General features: G+C 44.6%; 1 protein-coding gene across 10 annotated transcripts in view; it reads left to right on the forward strand.

Moving 5' to 3' along the window:
* The window catches only part of HIBCH (3-hydroxyisobutyryl-CoA hydrolase), a 118,229-nt gene that overhangs the window by 62,320 nt on the left and 43,056 nt on the right, over positions 1-12,853 (forward strand). For 9 of the 10 annotated variants that reach the window (XR_003091679.1, XR_325097.2, XR_325096.2 and 6 more), the window contains one exon: positions 9,024-9,110. The exons of the other annotated variant lie outside the window; for it this stretch is intronic. Coding sequence is in view for 3 of the 9 variants with exons in the window: in XM_006034994.3 (XP_006035056.1) it covers positions 9,024-9,110 (87 nt within the window). In the remaining 6 variants the exon portion in view is untranslated. The remainder of the gene's footprint in view (positions 1-9,023; positions 9,111-12,853) is intronic. 10 annotated transcript variants of the gene reach the window in all.

Below are 12,853 nucleotides of genomic sequence, written 5' to 3' on the forward strand. Positions count from 1 at the left end.
AAAGGAATATTAAAGTCAAAATCTTCAGACTGTTTCTTTAGAACAAATTCCATCTTATCAATCATTTTTTTTCCCTTCTGTCCTTTTACTGCACCTGCAGCCTGACTAAAGCCAGTGAAAGGGTTCTCATTGGCTTTAGTGGGCAGTAGAACAGGCTGTTTGAAAGGATCTGCCATAATAAAAATGTAAGTTCTTCTACAGATATATAATATAATAGCAGTACACATTGTCACAGTCCTATTTGCTTGAGGCTGTATTACCTTTCTGTGCAAATATTACAGAATAATTTGATTATTTTTAATTACCATATTTACTCAAATACAAAGCAAGGTTTTTCTCCCCAATCACCATACAAGAAAAACTCATTAAATACATTGTCTGTTATTAAACTGCTGCTAAAGGCATCATGTGCTCAGTAGTAGAGACCAACTATAAAGTTGATTTAAATGTAGCCAATACGGAGAATGACTACAAAACACATGGCTAGGGACCTACTCAAATCGTGATTTCATGATTTTTCATGGAAACCATGAAAAACAGTGGTCCCCATGAACATTGCAAAAAAATTGTAGTTTCTGCAATTGGGTACGGAATGGCTGGGGAAAAAAAAATTCTAAAAAATAAAATGTTGGCTCCCCATTGCCCAGCCTTGCAGTCCACTGGGGCGGGGATGAGGGGGAGGCAGGAAAGGAAGCTGCCATCATGAAGGGGAAAATTCAAGATGGCTGCCACCCTCTTCCTCCACTTTCGTGTGTCCCTGCCCATCTGCCAATCAGCAGTGAGGAGTGGGCCACACAAAAGGCATCCTATTGGCCAATCATTGGGCAGGGCCTCACCATAATAAGCTGTTACCAAATCTGCCCATTACTTTGGGGTGTGCTCATTTATTAGGGATAGTTTCTAGGGTCTTGGTGATTCTGTCAATGTGCTGCTTGTGTTACTATACGGAGCTGTATTTCTCCCTTCTGCAAGCCCTCACCCCCAGTGGAGCTATCTTGCAGGACTCAATCTCAATGGGCTGGGTTCCTCCAGTCACTAAATCAGTCATACACACAAACACACACAAATTAACGTGACACGCCTGACCTGGCCGGGCTGATCAGCATGGACAGGCTGACACCCTCATATGCCAAGAATCAGTTCATAAGAGCAACAATAAAATGCAGTCAGACACAAGCACACAGGTAAACAGAATCCCTCTGAATCTGGCTGGGTGTCCAGCTGACACCCTCATGGGCCAGCATTCAGTTCATAAGGGCACGTCTGAGTCAAACTGGGTCAATCAGCCTGTACAAGCTGATCCCCTTATGTGTTTCAAACTCAGCACGTCCCAATCTTTGGCCTCTTGATGAGCAGACCCCACAATAATTTGGACTTCACAGGGATCTTTAGCATAGGTAAAAGAAGCGTTGCTGCAGAGCACGGGAGGAAAGAGAAGCAGAGAAGGAAAAATATACCCAATTACTACCAGTTTGACTATAAAAGTTATTTATTGCTAAGCATATGAAATATATAATAGTACTAGTAGTAATAGACATGCAAAAGAAAAACAAACACCAACAATGACAATACTACCCTGGTTTCACTAAGTATTTGGGGAAACTTAGCTCAAGCTTAACTGATACAGTTCAGGTTCAGAAGTTTATGCCTAGAAAGAAGACAGAGAACGCTGGGATCTCACCTAGTCCACGGTACTCAGGCTGCAAAGCTGACAGGCACAGTCTGTAGCACAGTCCTTGAAGGGAGAGATGATCTGTTCTTCCAGCGTCCCAAGAACGACAGGGGATGGTGTCAGCACAGGGGTTTTCTTCTTCTCCTTCTTTCCTCCTGCTTCTACTTCTTTTCCTTCCTTTTCCTCTTCCTCTTCTCCCTCTAGCAGCACACACACTTACAGATTTTTATACCCTCAGTTCAGCTGCTTCGAAGCACCCTCAGTAGTGTAAATCATTGTCTTTTCTATTGACAAGGGGTTATCTGGTTTGGACCATCTCAGGAAACTGATTGATAATCAGGAAACACTTAAGATTAGGGAGTAACCCAAATACTTGGGAGCCAGCTTGAAATTCCTATGGATGGCAGATATACTGATAGGATATCTCATGGTTTCTTCAGGAATAATAGATAGCTTGCAGCATCAGGATTTTGGATTTTTACTTGTTGTGCACAAGCCTCAGCTTAGCATGACTTTTCCAGATCTTACTATAGTCTTTTAACAGACTTAAGACAATTATTGGGGTGCTCATAAGCTTTTGTGGAGAGGACTCCCACCAGTCGTCTCGGGAAAGATATGACAACACCTGGGATTAGGGCTCCAGCAGGCTGGATGCTGTGATGAACCCTTAACCATTGTTCAAATGTTGCCCATACCCCCTCTGACTCGGTCTCTTGCCTCAGCATTCCCTAACCCGGCAACCGAGTTTTAGTCAATCAAGTTTAAATAGGCCTCCCATAGTGGGACCGGGGAATGTACGGCCCGAGATGCCTATTAAACTTAGAGCTGTGTGTGTGTGTCTGGGGGTGGGGAAAGTCCTTAGCAAATCCAGATTAGAACTGGTCTGATAAATGCTGAGCTGGGTGTGTGTGAACATGGGTTGATTAACATTGGAAGCACAGATTCCCCATCATGCAGCGCTCTCCTGCTTCTCTGGTCCCAGAATTCACTGCAGTCTCTGCTTCAGGCTTTCTGTTTTCCATCTCTCATGTAAATGAGACCTAGGGCAGTTGATTCACTCGTCACCCTTATCTGGTGAGGGTCTTAGGTGCGTCTCTCACTGCATCTTAATCAGTTTCGTTTAGGTGGGGGGGGGTGAGTCCTTTGTGAGTCAGACAGACTGTATCCTGTACCAGGGTTGCCCAAGAATACAGAGCTGAGACGTAACAAAGCCCACAAAAATGGTGGCTAAGATCAGTCTGCAAAGTTACTCATCTGCTGCCTCTATTTCAGTAGGTCCTTACATATGAGCCATATGGGATAAACATACTGATACCTATAAGGATAGATTAGTGCATAGTTTCTCAGCCTGTGGTATGCGTACCCCTGGGAGTACGTGAGACACAGGCAGGGGGTACATGGGTACCCCAACACTCTCTCTCTTGTCCTCTTTTCCTCTCATAGTTTCATAGTTTCAGGGTCGGAAGGGACCTAATAGATCTTCTAGCCCGACCCCCCGCCAGGGCGGGAGAACAACCCAAAAACACAAACAAAACCACTCACCCTAAAAACAAAAACGGGACTCAAATGAGTCCAGCCAGGTAAGTATCCAGCCTCTTCTTAAAGATCCCCAGGGTAGGGGCCAGCACCACCTCCCTTGGAAGTTGGTTCCAGCTCCTAGCCGCCCTAACTGTGAAGTAGTTTTTCCGGATGTCCAATCTGTACCTGCTCTCCATCAACTTGTGCCCATTACTCCTTGTTATGCCAGCGGGGGCTAGGGGAAACAGCGTCTCCCCCAAACCCTTCTGGTTCCCCCTAGTGAGTTTATAGACGGTCACCAGGTCCCCCCTCAGCCTTCTCTTGTGGAGGCTGAATAGGTTCAGGTCCCGCAGTCTCTCACTGTAGGGTCTGCCCTGTTGTCCCCGGATCATGCGGGTGGCCCTCCTCTGGACCCTCTCCATGTTGTCCACATCCCTCCTGAAATGGGGCGCACAGAACTGGACACAATACTCCAGCTGCGGCCTGACCAGCGTCGCATAGAGGGGGAGGATCACCTCCCTGGCTCTACTCGAGATGCACCTGTGGATGCACGACAAGGTCCGGTTAGCCCTGCCAACCATGACCTCGCATTGTCGGCCCATGTTCATCTTGGAGTCAATAATGACACCAAGATCCCTTTCCGCCTCCGTGCTCTCAAGTAGGGAGTTCCCCATCGTATAAGTGTGCTGCTGGTTCCTACTACCCAAGTGCAGCACCCTGCACTTGTCCGTATTGAAACGCATCCTGTTCCTGTCTGCCCACCCCTGTAACCTATCCAGATCCTTCTGCAATCTCTCTCTCCCTGCTAGCGTGCTCACCTCCCCCCAAATTTTGGTGTCATCAGCGAATTTAAACAGGTTGCTCTCCACCCCAACATCAAGATCGCTGATGAAGAAATTGAACAGCGCAGGCCCCAGGACCGAGCCCTGGGGGACTCCACTACCCACCTCCCCCCAAGGGCATATGATAGGAATAATTTAGGGGTTTTGTCTATTGTAACTGATACAGTGAGACTTGTAATATTGCTTTTTTGGTTTAAAAATTAAGATAGAAATTGGTCAAAATAATTGTTTCCTCTCCCTCCAAAATATCAACTTGTTGTCACTACCCCAATCTAAAATACATTTTGAGTAAAACAAAACACCTGTTTTTGGGCAGGGGGAAGATGGAGGTAATTTTATTGGTTTTTGTGTTTCCAATGCAGCGCAAAATATTGAAGAAAGCCCTTTCCAGGAAGTAGTCAAAATGTTTTACAAAGCATTTATATATTCTATTCCTCCTTTCCTTCATTGAATCTTCCTTAATTCTATGTATTTTATTGATACCCCAACTTCCCCTTTCTCTGTCACTTTTCTGAAATAACAAAGCTATCCATCTCATTTATAACTAAAATCTGGATATCATCTTCAGCTTAGCTCCCCCTATCTCATATCTCAACTCAGAATATGCCTAAATCTTGGCGATGATATGTATACAGCATTTCTAAGACTTAGATTTTCCTTCTCATCCACTAAGGTGAAGTGGGCCTGGATGTGAGATTTGCATTGCAGTTTGATTCCCTCATTTCTCTTCCTCCTCTTTATTCACAATCTGCATTTAAAATAATGCAAATAATGCATAATAAAATGTCCCTTTGACTCCATCTAAAATGCTGCTTCAGTAGTAATATTTCTTCCTCAAGTTGCTTGAATCACATCACACTTAAAACTTTTATGGATCCTTTAGAATCGTAGAGAAGTAGGAACCGAAGGAACCTCCATAGATCATCTAGTCCAGTGGCTACCAACCAGTGGATCTCGATCCACCGGTAGATCTCGGAGCCTCTTGAGATAGATCTTAGAGCCTCTTGGAGTTGATCTAAGGCTGGGGTGGGGGGGCTGAGTGCCTATGTTCATGCACTCATGTGCCCCAGCCCAGCAGGTCAGTCCATCAGGGTGGGAAGGGGCAGGGGCTAGATTGTGGCCCCTGTGTGAGGGATAGTGTAGCAGAAGCAGGAGCAGGGTAAGTTGAGTGAGGCCCTGGCTGGGTGGGACTTACCTGCTGGGGAGGTGCACCCAAATAAATTTTACTCCCTCTGCCTCAATCTGAGCCCCCCTCCTTCCCTTCCCACAGACTTACCTGCTGGGTGGAGGGAGGGGAGTGGTGGCAGCAGCACATGTTAGATCTTGGGTTGCTTTTAAATGCCAAAGGTAATCTCCTACTTAAAAAGGTTGGAGAACCTCCTGGAGCGGTCCGTCCCGGCTGACTGCTCCTCCCAGCAGATGTCCGGGTAATTAAAATCGCCCATGACAACTACATCCCTTGCTTTTAGTGTCTCTGCAAGCTGGCCTGAAAATTCCCTGTCCAGCTCCTCCTCCTGATTGGGGGGTCTGTAATAGACCCCCACCGTCAAATCCCTCTCGCCTTGCCCCCCCTGGATCTTGACCCAGAGCACTTCAGCTCGCCCTTCCCCTGACCCCATACTGCTGGCAGAGGATGTGTAGTGCTCCTTGACATAAAGTGCCACCCCCCCGCCTTTTCTGCCTTCTCTATCCCGCCTGTACAGCCTATAGCCCCTGATGTTAACTGCCCAGTCATGGGACGAGTCCCACTCTCAAAACTATGGCAAAAAATTTGGTGCGCCATGCATTGCGCAACGCTTTAAATTCCCCAGTAATAATTTGGCATTTAGCCCTCCTTGCTTTGGCCAACATCACCTGTAGCCCAGGTACATACTTGAGTTGTGCACCCCTGGTGTAAAAGGTGGTCACTGTACCCACACCAGATCAGACATCTGTCATATCACGGCCTTATATACACAGCCCTTCTTCCAACATATGGCACACATTAGTCTGTAAATATAAAATCCCCTGGAAAATTGAGAGTTGGGGTACTTGTTAAAATTTTTAGAAGTTAGGGGGTACTTGCTACTTAAAAGGTTGAGAAACATTGGATTAGTGCAACCTATCTGAATAAAATATATGCTAGTGCCTGTCGCATGCAGTCCCCCTCAGTGCTGAATCATTTTAAGTCATGGTGAGTCACCACGTAGCTTACATTTCGACTTAGTTTTCATTCCTGTTGCTGAGCTGCACCTTGCTTTCTCATTTCCAATGACTCCTGTTTCTTCACCATCCATAAATGTCTGGCAAACATCACCAAATGGGGCCTCAAACAGTTCATCCAGAATGCTTTTGTTGCCCCCTCAACCTGTTGCATATTAGTGTCACCCTGCCCTCCATGAGTTTGAGGTAAACCAGGTTGCCCTGCACCTCATCTGCGTATACATTTTTGGAGGATCCCAGGACTTGTGCCAAGAATACCTGGTTGCAGTTAGGTTGGGGGGCTGATTAATGCATGAATCCTTTGGGTGGGGAGGGGGGGTGTATCTGGAGTACACGTACATATACTGAGTAGTGCTGAGCTGTGGGGTCACCATAGCTTGAAACATTGTTAACTTTGCTGGGGCCCAGCCTGATTAATTATATAGTAAATCATGAGCCTTTTGGCTTTGAACTAATATCACGTATAGTTTGTACTATGTATAAGCAAATACAAAAATGTTCCTTAAAAGTATGTTTATGGAGTACCTTTGCTAAAACTTGCAGCAGTTTCAAAAAGGAATAGTGCCTTAAAACTGGTTCATCTGGTCTTACCTATAGTAATTTGCCTATAAGGAAATTATACCCCTCTCTTCCATGTGTTCAGGGAGAATAGAGTGACAGGACAGGAAGAAAGTTGTGGGGTGGGGCAGGGTAAGGGGGACTACCTGAACCCCTAGAACAGGGGTAGGCAACCCTTGGCATAGATGCCAGAATGTGGCACTTGAAGGCATTTTGCTTGGCGCACATGTCTCAGGGCAGATGGCAGGGAAGGGGCCAGGGCTGCACTGCTTCAACAAGGATCGGGCACCTTGTGGCTCCCCAACCATCTGCCCCAGGCACACCAACATCTTACAAGTCAAGGTCATGGGTGTTTTTGGCACTCTGCCCAAAAATGTTGCTGACCCCTGCCCTAGACTTATTTTCCCTGCTGTAGCAATTGGACAGGGACAAAATCATGGCAAATACCAATAATCAGATTCTACACCTGGAAAATGTTAACAAAAATATACATTTTCGATCTATAGAATCTAATTATTGGGGGGTCGTCTCATAATTGGGGCTGTCTTGTATTTGAGTAAATACAATATGCAGTTCTTCCTTGCCAGAGTATCCAAACTACTTCTTTAATACTACTCATTGTTGAAGCCCATCCTTAAAGTAAAAAGTGTCTGTCTATCTCAGTGCATAAAAAGTGTGCGCACAGCTGAACACTTAAATGAAGTGACTTTATAATGCAAACTTTCTGAATGTAGTTTTTGGCCCTTTGAAAGACTCAAGTGCCTTACAATCATGAGGAGCCATAGCATCACAGAAAATAAGTACAGGAGTATCTTAAAGATCTAGCTTCATCTTCTGTTTCTCAGCAAATTATCCCAAGTATAACTTTCTACAAACGAGCTTCGGTGCTATCCACGAAACTTCTCTAACTCCACAGTCCTTCTAGACCAGAAACACTCTGAAGAACTCCAACAGCCTATTTTTCACCATATAGAGTGTACTGCCTGACAGTGTATATATAATGTTTCACCGTGTTGCATGTGTTTCCCAGTGAAGCATGTGGTGTGTGGGTGCGTGCTGTCTTGCAGGCCTGTGTTCTTGTAAGCAAATCACGAAAATAATTTGCTACCCAAATTAATTGAGTTATTGCATTAGTACTCTGGATAATGGTAACTCTCTGTAAGAATTCAATTTACTAAAATGGCCTATTAGAGTCTACTTATCTTTTACCCCTACAAAAAAACATGTTTTAAGACCATGCATGAATTCTTGTGAGAGCCAAGAATAGGTGATACAAGCTGAAGCAGTTGCTGACTCTAAATCCCATTTGGAAAGCTGTGCTTAGGAGGTTGTTAAAAGTAAAAATAGTAAATACTTTTTTGATCTGTATTCTAACATACATGGATCCCGATCCCACAAATGCCTTGCATAAGTGATGTAGGTTGTAGCCGTGTTGGTCTAAAGACATAGGCAGACAAGGTTCTTTGGGTGAATCTGATATCTTTTATTAGACCAACTTAAGTAGTTGGAAAATAAAATTTTAAGCAAGCTTTCAGGTTTAAAAACTCTTTGTCGGGCTGAGGAAGTTACAGCAGTTGGTGTGCGCTCTTCCTGGATGGAATGAAAAGTAAAGAAGCCAGAGGCTGGGCTGGTATGCATACAAGACAGGTAGTCAGTGCAAATGTAGATTGAGGAGTCGATGGGTAAGACACAGGCTGCGTGTGGGGAGAGAAGGGGGTGAATAGTTGAGAGGTACCTGGGGAGTCAGATGTCAGGTAGTGGAGTTCATAGACGAGCCTATGAACTCCACTTCATCAACTTCCTGGATACTAAAAATCATGAACTAAATATAGACATTGGATTTATGACACGTTATAACCTACCTGATGGATAATATCCTTTGCAAAGTAGTTGAGGAGAGAATGAGACCATGACTATTGTTGGAGCTGTCAAGATGTTGAGGTTCTTGCATGCTGAGTTAGGTTAGCACAGTAGCCAGGCTCCCCAACATGGGAGACAGTAGTTTCTTACTTCCACCTTTCTCTGAGGTGCTGTGCTGCGTATTGCAGGCATAAGTCAATCCACATGGCTCATCTTTTCACAGGTGCTAAACAGCTGCTGATCCCATTGTCTGCACAGCACCTCCTTATATCAGGCCAAGAGACTTTAGTTCATAATTGTTTAGTACTAAAAGTAGTAGCAGTCCAAGCACGGTATTTTATTTGTCTATTAAGTGACTCTTTTTTTGCTAGCTGCCCGCTCTGGAAAGAGATTTGACAGCACTGAAATCACCTTCAAAAGAAAATGTTGCAGAACTATTGAACTCCTATCATGTAAAGGTAATAGACTGGCTAACTACAAGGTTTAATTAATAAGGTTTGGGATTTTCCCTTCAAGTGTATGTAAATAAAGATGTTCCTATCTATGTTATAAATAACTTTGCAATATGCTTATAATGCGCCTCAGCTAGCCTCTGTGCATTATTGCAAAGTGTTAATAATGTTAAAATAAAAGATTTTAAATTTTATAATTTTAAAATCTGTTTCTGTGTTCTATTTTTTGCCCTTTCTTCACTTTGAATAATGGAATTAGACCAGTTATTTGGATTCTTTTTTTCTCATCTACTAGCATCAACAGTTGAATACCAAAACTCTTAAATTCTAGCTTGTTTGCTATACAAAACCGCAAACAGAATGTGATTTTTTTTTTTTTTTTTCCAGCATTGCTTGTGCAAAGGAAAGGGACACAGCCATTAGCCAAAGGGAGTGACAGTGTAACACCGTGTGCAGACTGGCAAGTCTCCACGGGATCTTGAATTTCAGGTTTCTAGCAAATGTGATTTAATCTTCAAGTATTTAATTGACCAAGAGACACAACAATCAATTGTCTGCTATCTTAAGGCCCAGTCTGGCAAATATTAACAAGCAGCATTAAAACAGTTCTTGCTTGTTATGACTAAATTCTGCATGTTTTATTTTTTCGAAAGATATCCTGTTACTTCCCCAAAATTCAAACTCATAATTTTTTCATAATGACTTTAGAAGGTGAATGTTACTCCATTCATATCACACAGCAAGTATCTGTCAGATAGTCTTGTAGCACTTTGTATGCATTTAAAAATGGTTCAATAATTTGAGTTCAATTTGTTCAGTATTCTACAAACTTTCTAGTAAGATTTGCAGTATTCTTTCAAATGAATAGGAAATTCCCAGGTGGTTTGGTATCTGTTTTACTCTAAGTATTTGTGAGAATGTTCAGTGGAAAAATAAGTGGAAGAAATTAACTTGCCTAATGTTACTGAATGGCTTCAGAACAATAGAAAATTACAAGCCAAGAAAGATTACATGTTGCAGTATAGAATCACAGAAAAGCAGAGCTGGAAGGGACCTCTAGAGGTCATCTAGTCAGACCCCTTTCTTGAGGCAGGAACATCCGTATCCAAACCATCCCCAAATCCGTGTTGACAGGTAATCCTGCCACACCCGCCCCCAAAGCATAGCACTCTAACCTGCCATAGGTAAAGCAGAGGGACAATGCTGGTTGATGTCCTGTTGTTAAAATATGCTCGGGAGATGCGAGGAAGATGGCCATTCCCCTACCACAAAGGAAGGCAACCCCCCCACGCAATCTGTACTTATCTGACCTCATTGAACAAAAACAGGATGCGTTTCAATACTGACAAGTGCAGGGTGCTGCACTTGGGCGGTAGTAACCAGCAGCACACTTATAAGATGGGAAACTCCCTTCTTGAGAGCACGGAGGCAGAAAGGGATCTTGGAGTCACTACTGACTCCAAGATGAACATGGGCCAACAATGCGAGGTCACGGTCGGCAGGGCTAACCGGACCTTATCGTACATCCACAGGTGCATCTCAAGTAGGGCCAAGGAGGTGATCCTCCCCCTCTATGCGACACTGGTCAGGCCACAGCTGGAGTACTGTGTCCACTTCTGGGCACCCCACTTCAAGAGGGATGTGGACAACATTGTGAGGGTCCAGAGGAGGGCCACACGCATGATCTGGGGACAGCAGGGCAGACCCTACAATGAGAGGCTACAGGACCTGAACCTGTTCAGCCTTCACAAGAGAAGGCTGAGGGGGGACCTGGTGACCGTCTGTAAACTCACTAGGGGGGACCAGAAGGGTTTGGGGGAGACCTTGTTTCCCCTAGCACCCCCTGGGATAACAAGGAATAACGGCTACAAGTTGTTGGAGAGTAGGTTTAGATTAGACATCTGTAAGAACTACTTCACAGTTAGGGTGCCTAGGATCTGGAACCAACGTCCAAGGGAAGTGGTGCTGGCTGCTACCCTGGGGGTCTTTAAGAAGAGGCTTGATGCCTATCTGGCTGGGGTCATTTGAGCCCAGTTTTCCTCCTGCCCAGGCAGGGGGTCGGACTTGAAGATCTACAAGGTCCCTTCCGACCCTACTTCTATGATTCTATGAATAAAATTCTTTCCTGGCCCAAATGTGGCAAACAGTCCAGCCAGGAATCTCTGAGTTTTAGTCCCAGCAGGAACGTTGGCATACCCTGGTCAAACTCCCCAGTTTTGGCTGCAGCTAACACCCAATGCTTTTGAGGAATGTGAGTCCCCCCTTCCTCCCCCCGACATTTAGCATCAAGAGGGGAAAATATTTCTTCCCAGCTGCATGTGACAACCAGAAACATGGGAAATACCCATAATATAGCATAGGCACAGCTGTGCTTAGATCATCCCTGACCAATGCTTTTCCAACTTCTCCTTCAACACCTCAAATGATGAAGATTTCACAACTTCCTTAGGCAGTCTGTGCCACTGCTCACTGTTCCTACCCAGAAAGATGTTTTTCCTGATATCCAGTCCAAACCAGTTTGCTGCAACTTCAAGTCATTGGTCTACCTCTTGCTGTCTTCAGCTAGAAGGAAAGGGCATTCTCTCTCAACTTTATGATAGACCTTCAGATATTTGAAGACTGCTGTCATGTCTTCTCTTAAGTGCCTTTTTTGTAAGTTGAACTTGCCTATTTCTTTCATCTTCTCTTTGTATAGTTTGCCTTCCAAACCAGCTTTATCATCTGGACTCTCTCTAACTTCTCAAATGTCAGTTTTAGAACGTGAAGCCTAAAACTGTACAGAGTACTCTAGATCAGTGGTTCTCAACCTTTTTTGTACCAGGACCCATTTGTAAACATTGATGGCCAGCCCACCCCCTCAGTATGTGGGGCAGGGTGGGGTGTGTGAGGGGAATGGGGGGCCCCAGGCAGCCCTTTGCAGGCTGGAATTCTGACAGCCTGCAAGGGAAAAGCCTTGGCTTCCCACAATTTTCGCCTTTAAAGGAGAATCCATTTTTAAAGTTTGTTTGTGACCCTTTCTTATTTTCTTGTGACCCACTTTTGGGTCATGACCCATGGTTTGAGAAACACTGCTCTAGATGAGTCAGTCCTAAGCAGTGCCAGGTCAACAGGCACTACCACTTTCCATGTTTTGCACCTAATTCCCCTATTGATACAGCCCAAACTCCATTTGCCTTTTGTGCAGCTGTATCCCACTTCACACTTACTGAGTCTGTGATCCACTAAGATCACAGACAGTGAGCTCTGCTGTGGGCCCCTCCCCCTGCCCGTTGGGCAGTGAGATCAGCTGTGGGGGACACCCCCTACCAGGCAGTGAGTCTGGTCGCAGGGGAGGCATGTGCCCCACCCCGACTAAGGCGGCACCGGTCGTCCATGTTGCAATTTTTCCGTTTCATGTTATCTATGGATTTTTTCAATAAGTTCCCTAGTTCCCGCATCCAAATATTTAATAAACATGTTGAATAACTCTGGGCCCAGTACAGACTCCTGTGGGACTCCACTCAAAACTTCCTGCCATTCTGAGTAAAGTGCAAGGCTGAAATGTAATGAAATGGAAGCTGCACACTGGCAGTCATTGAAACAGAAATAACAAGGAATCTGCTTCTGAGATTTAGCTGCTGCCATTGGCATTGAAACATCTGTTTATCTTAAACCTTGTAATGACAGCAGGTCTAAAATCTTTGTCATAAACTCTAGTTCAAATGCATCACATCATGCAGTTCCCTTATCCAGCAGCTTAATAAGTAGCA

The sequence above is a fragment of the Alligator sinensis genome, unplaced genomic scaffold (assembly GCF_000455745.1).
Source record: "Alligator sinensis unplaced genomic scaffold, ASM45574v1 scaffold351_1, whole genome shotgun sequence".
NCBI classification, from domain to species: Eukaryota; Metazoa; Chordata; order Crocodylia; family Alligatoridae; genus Alligator; species Alligator sinensis.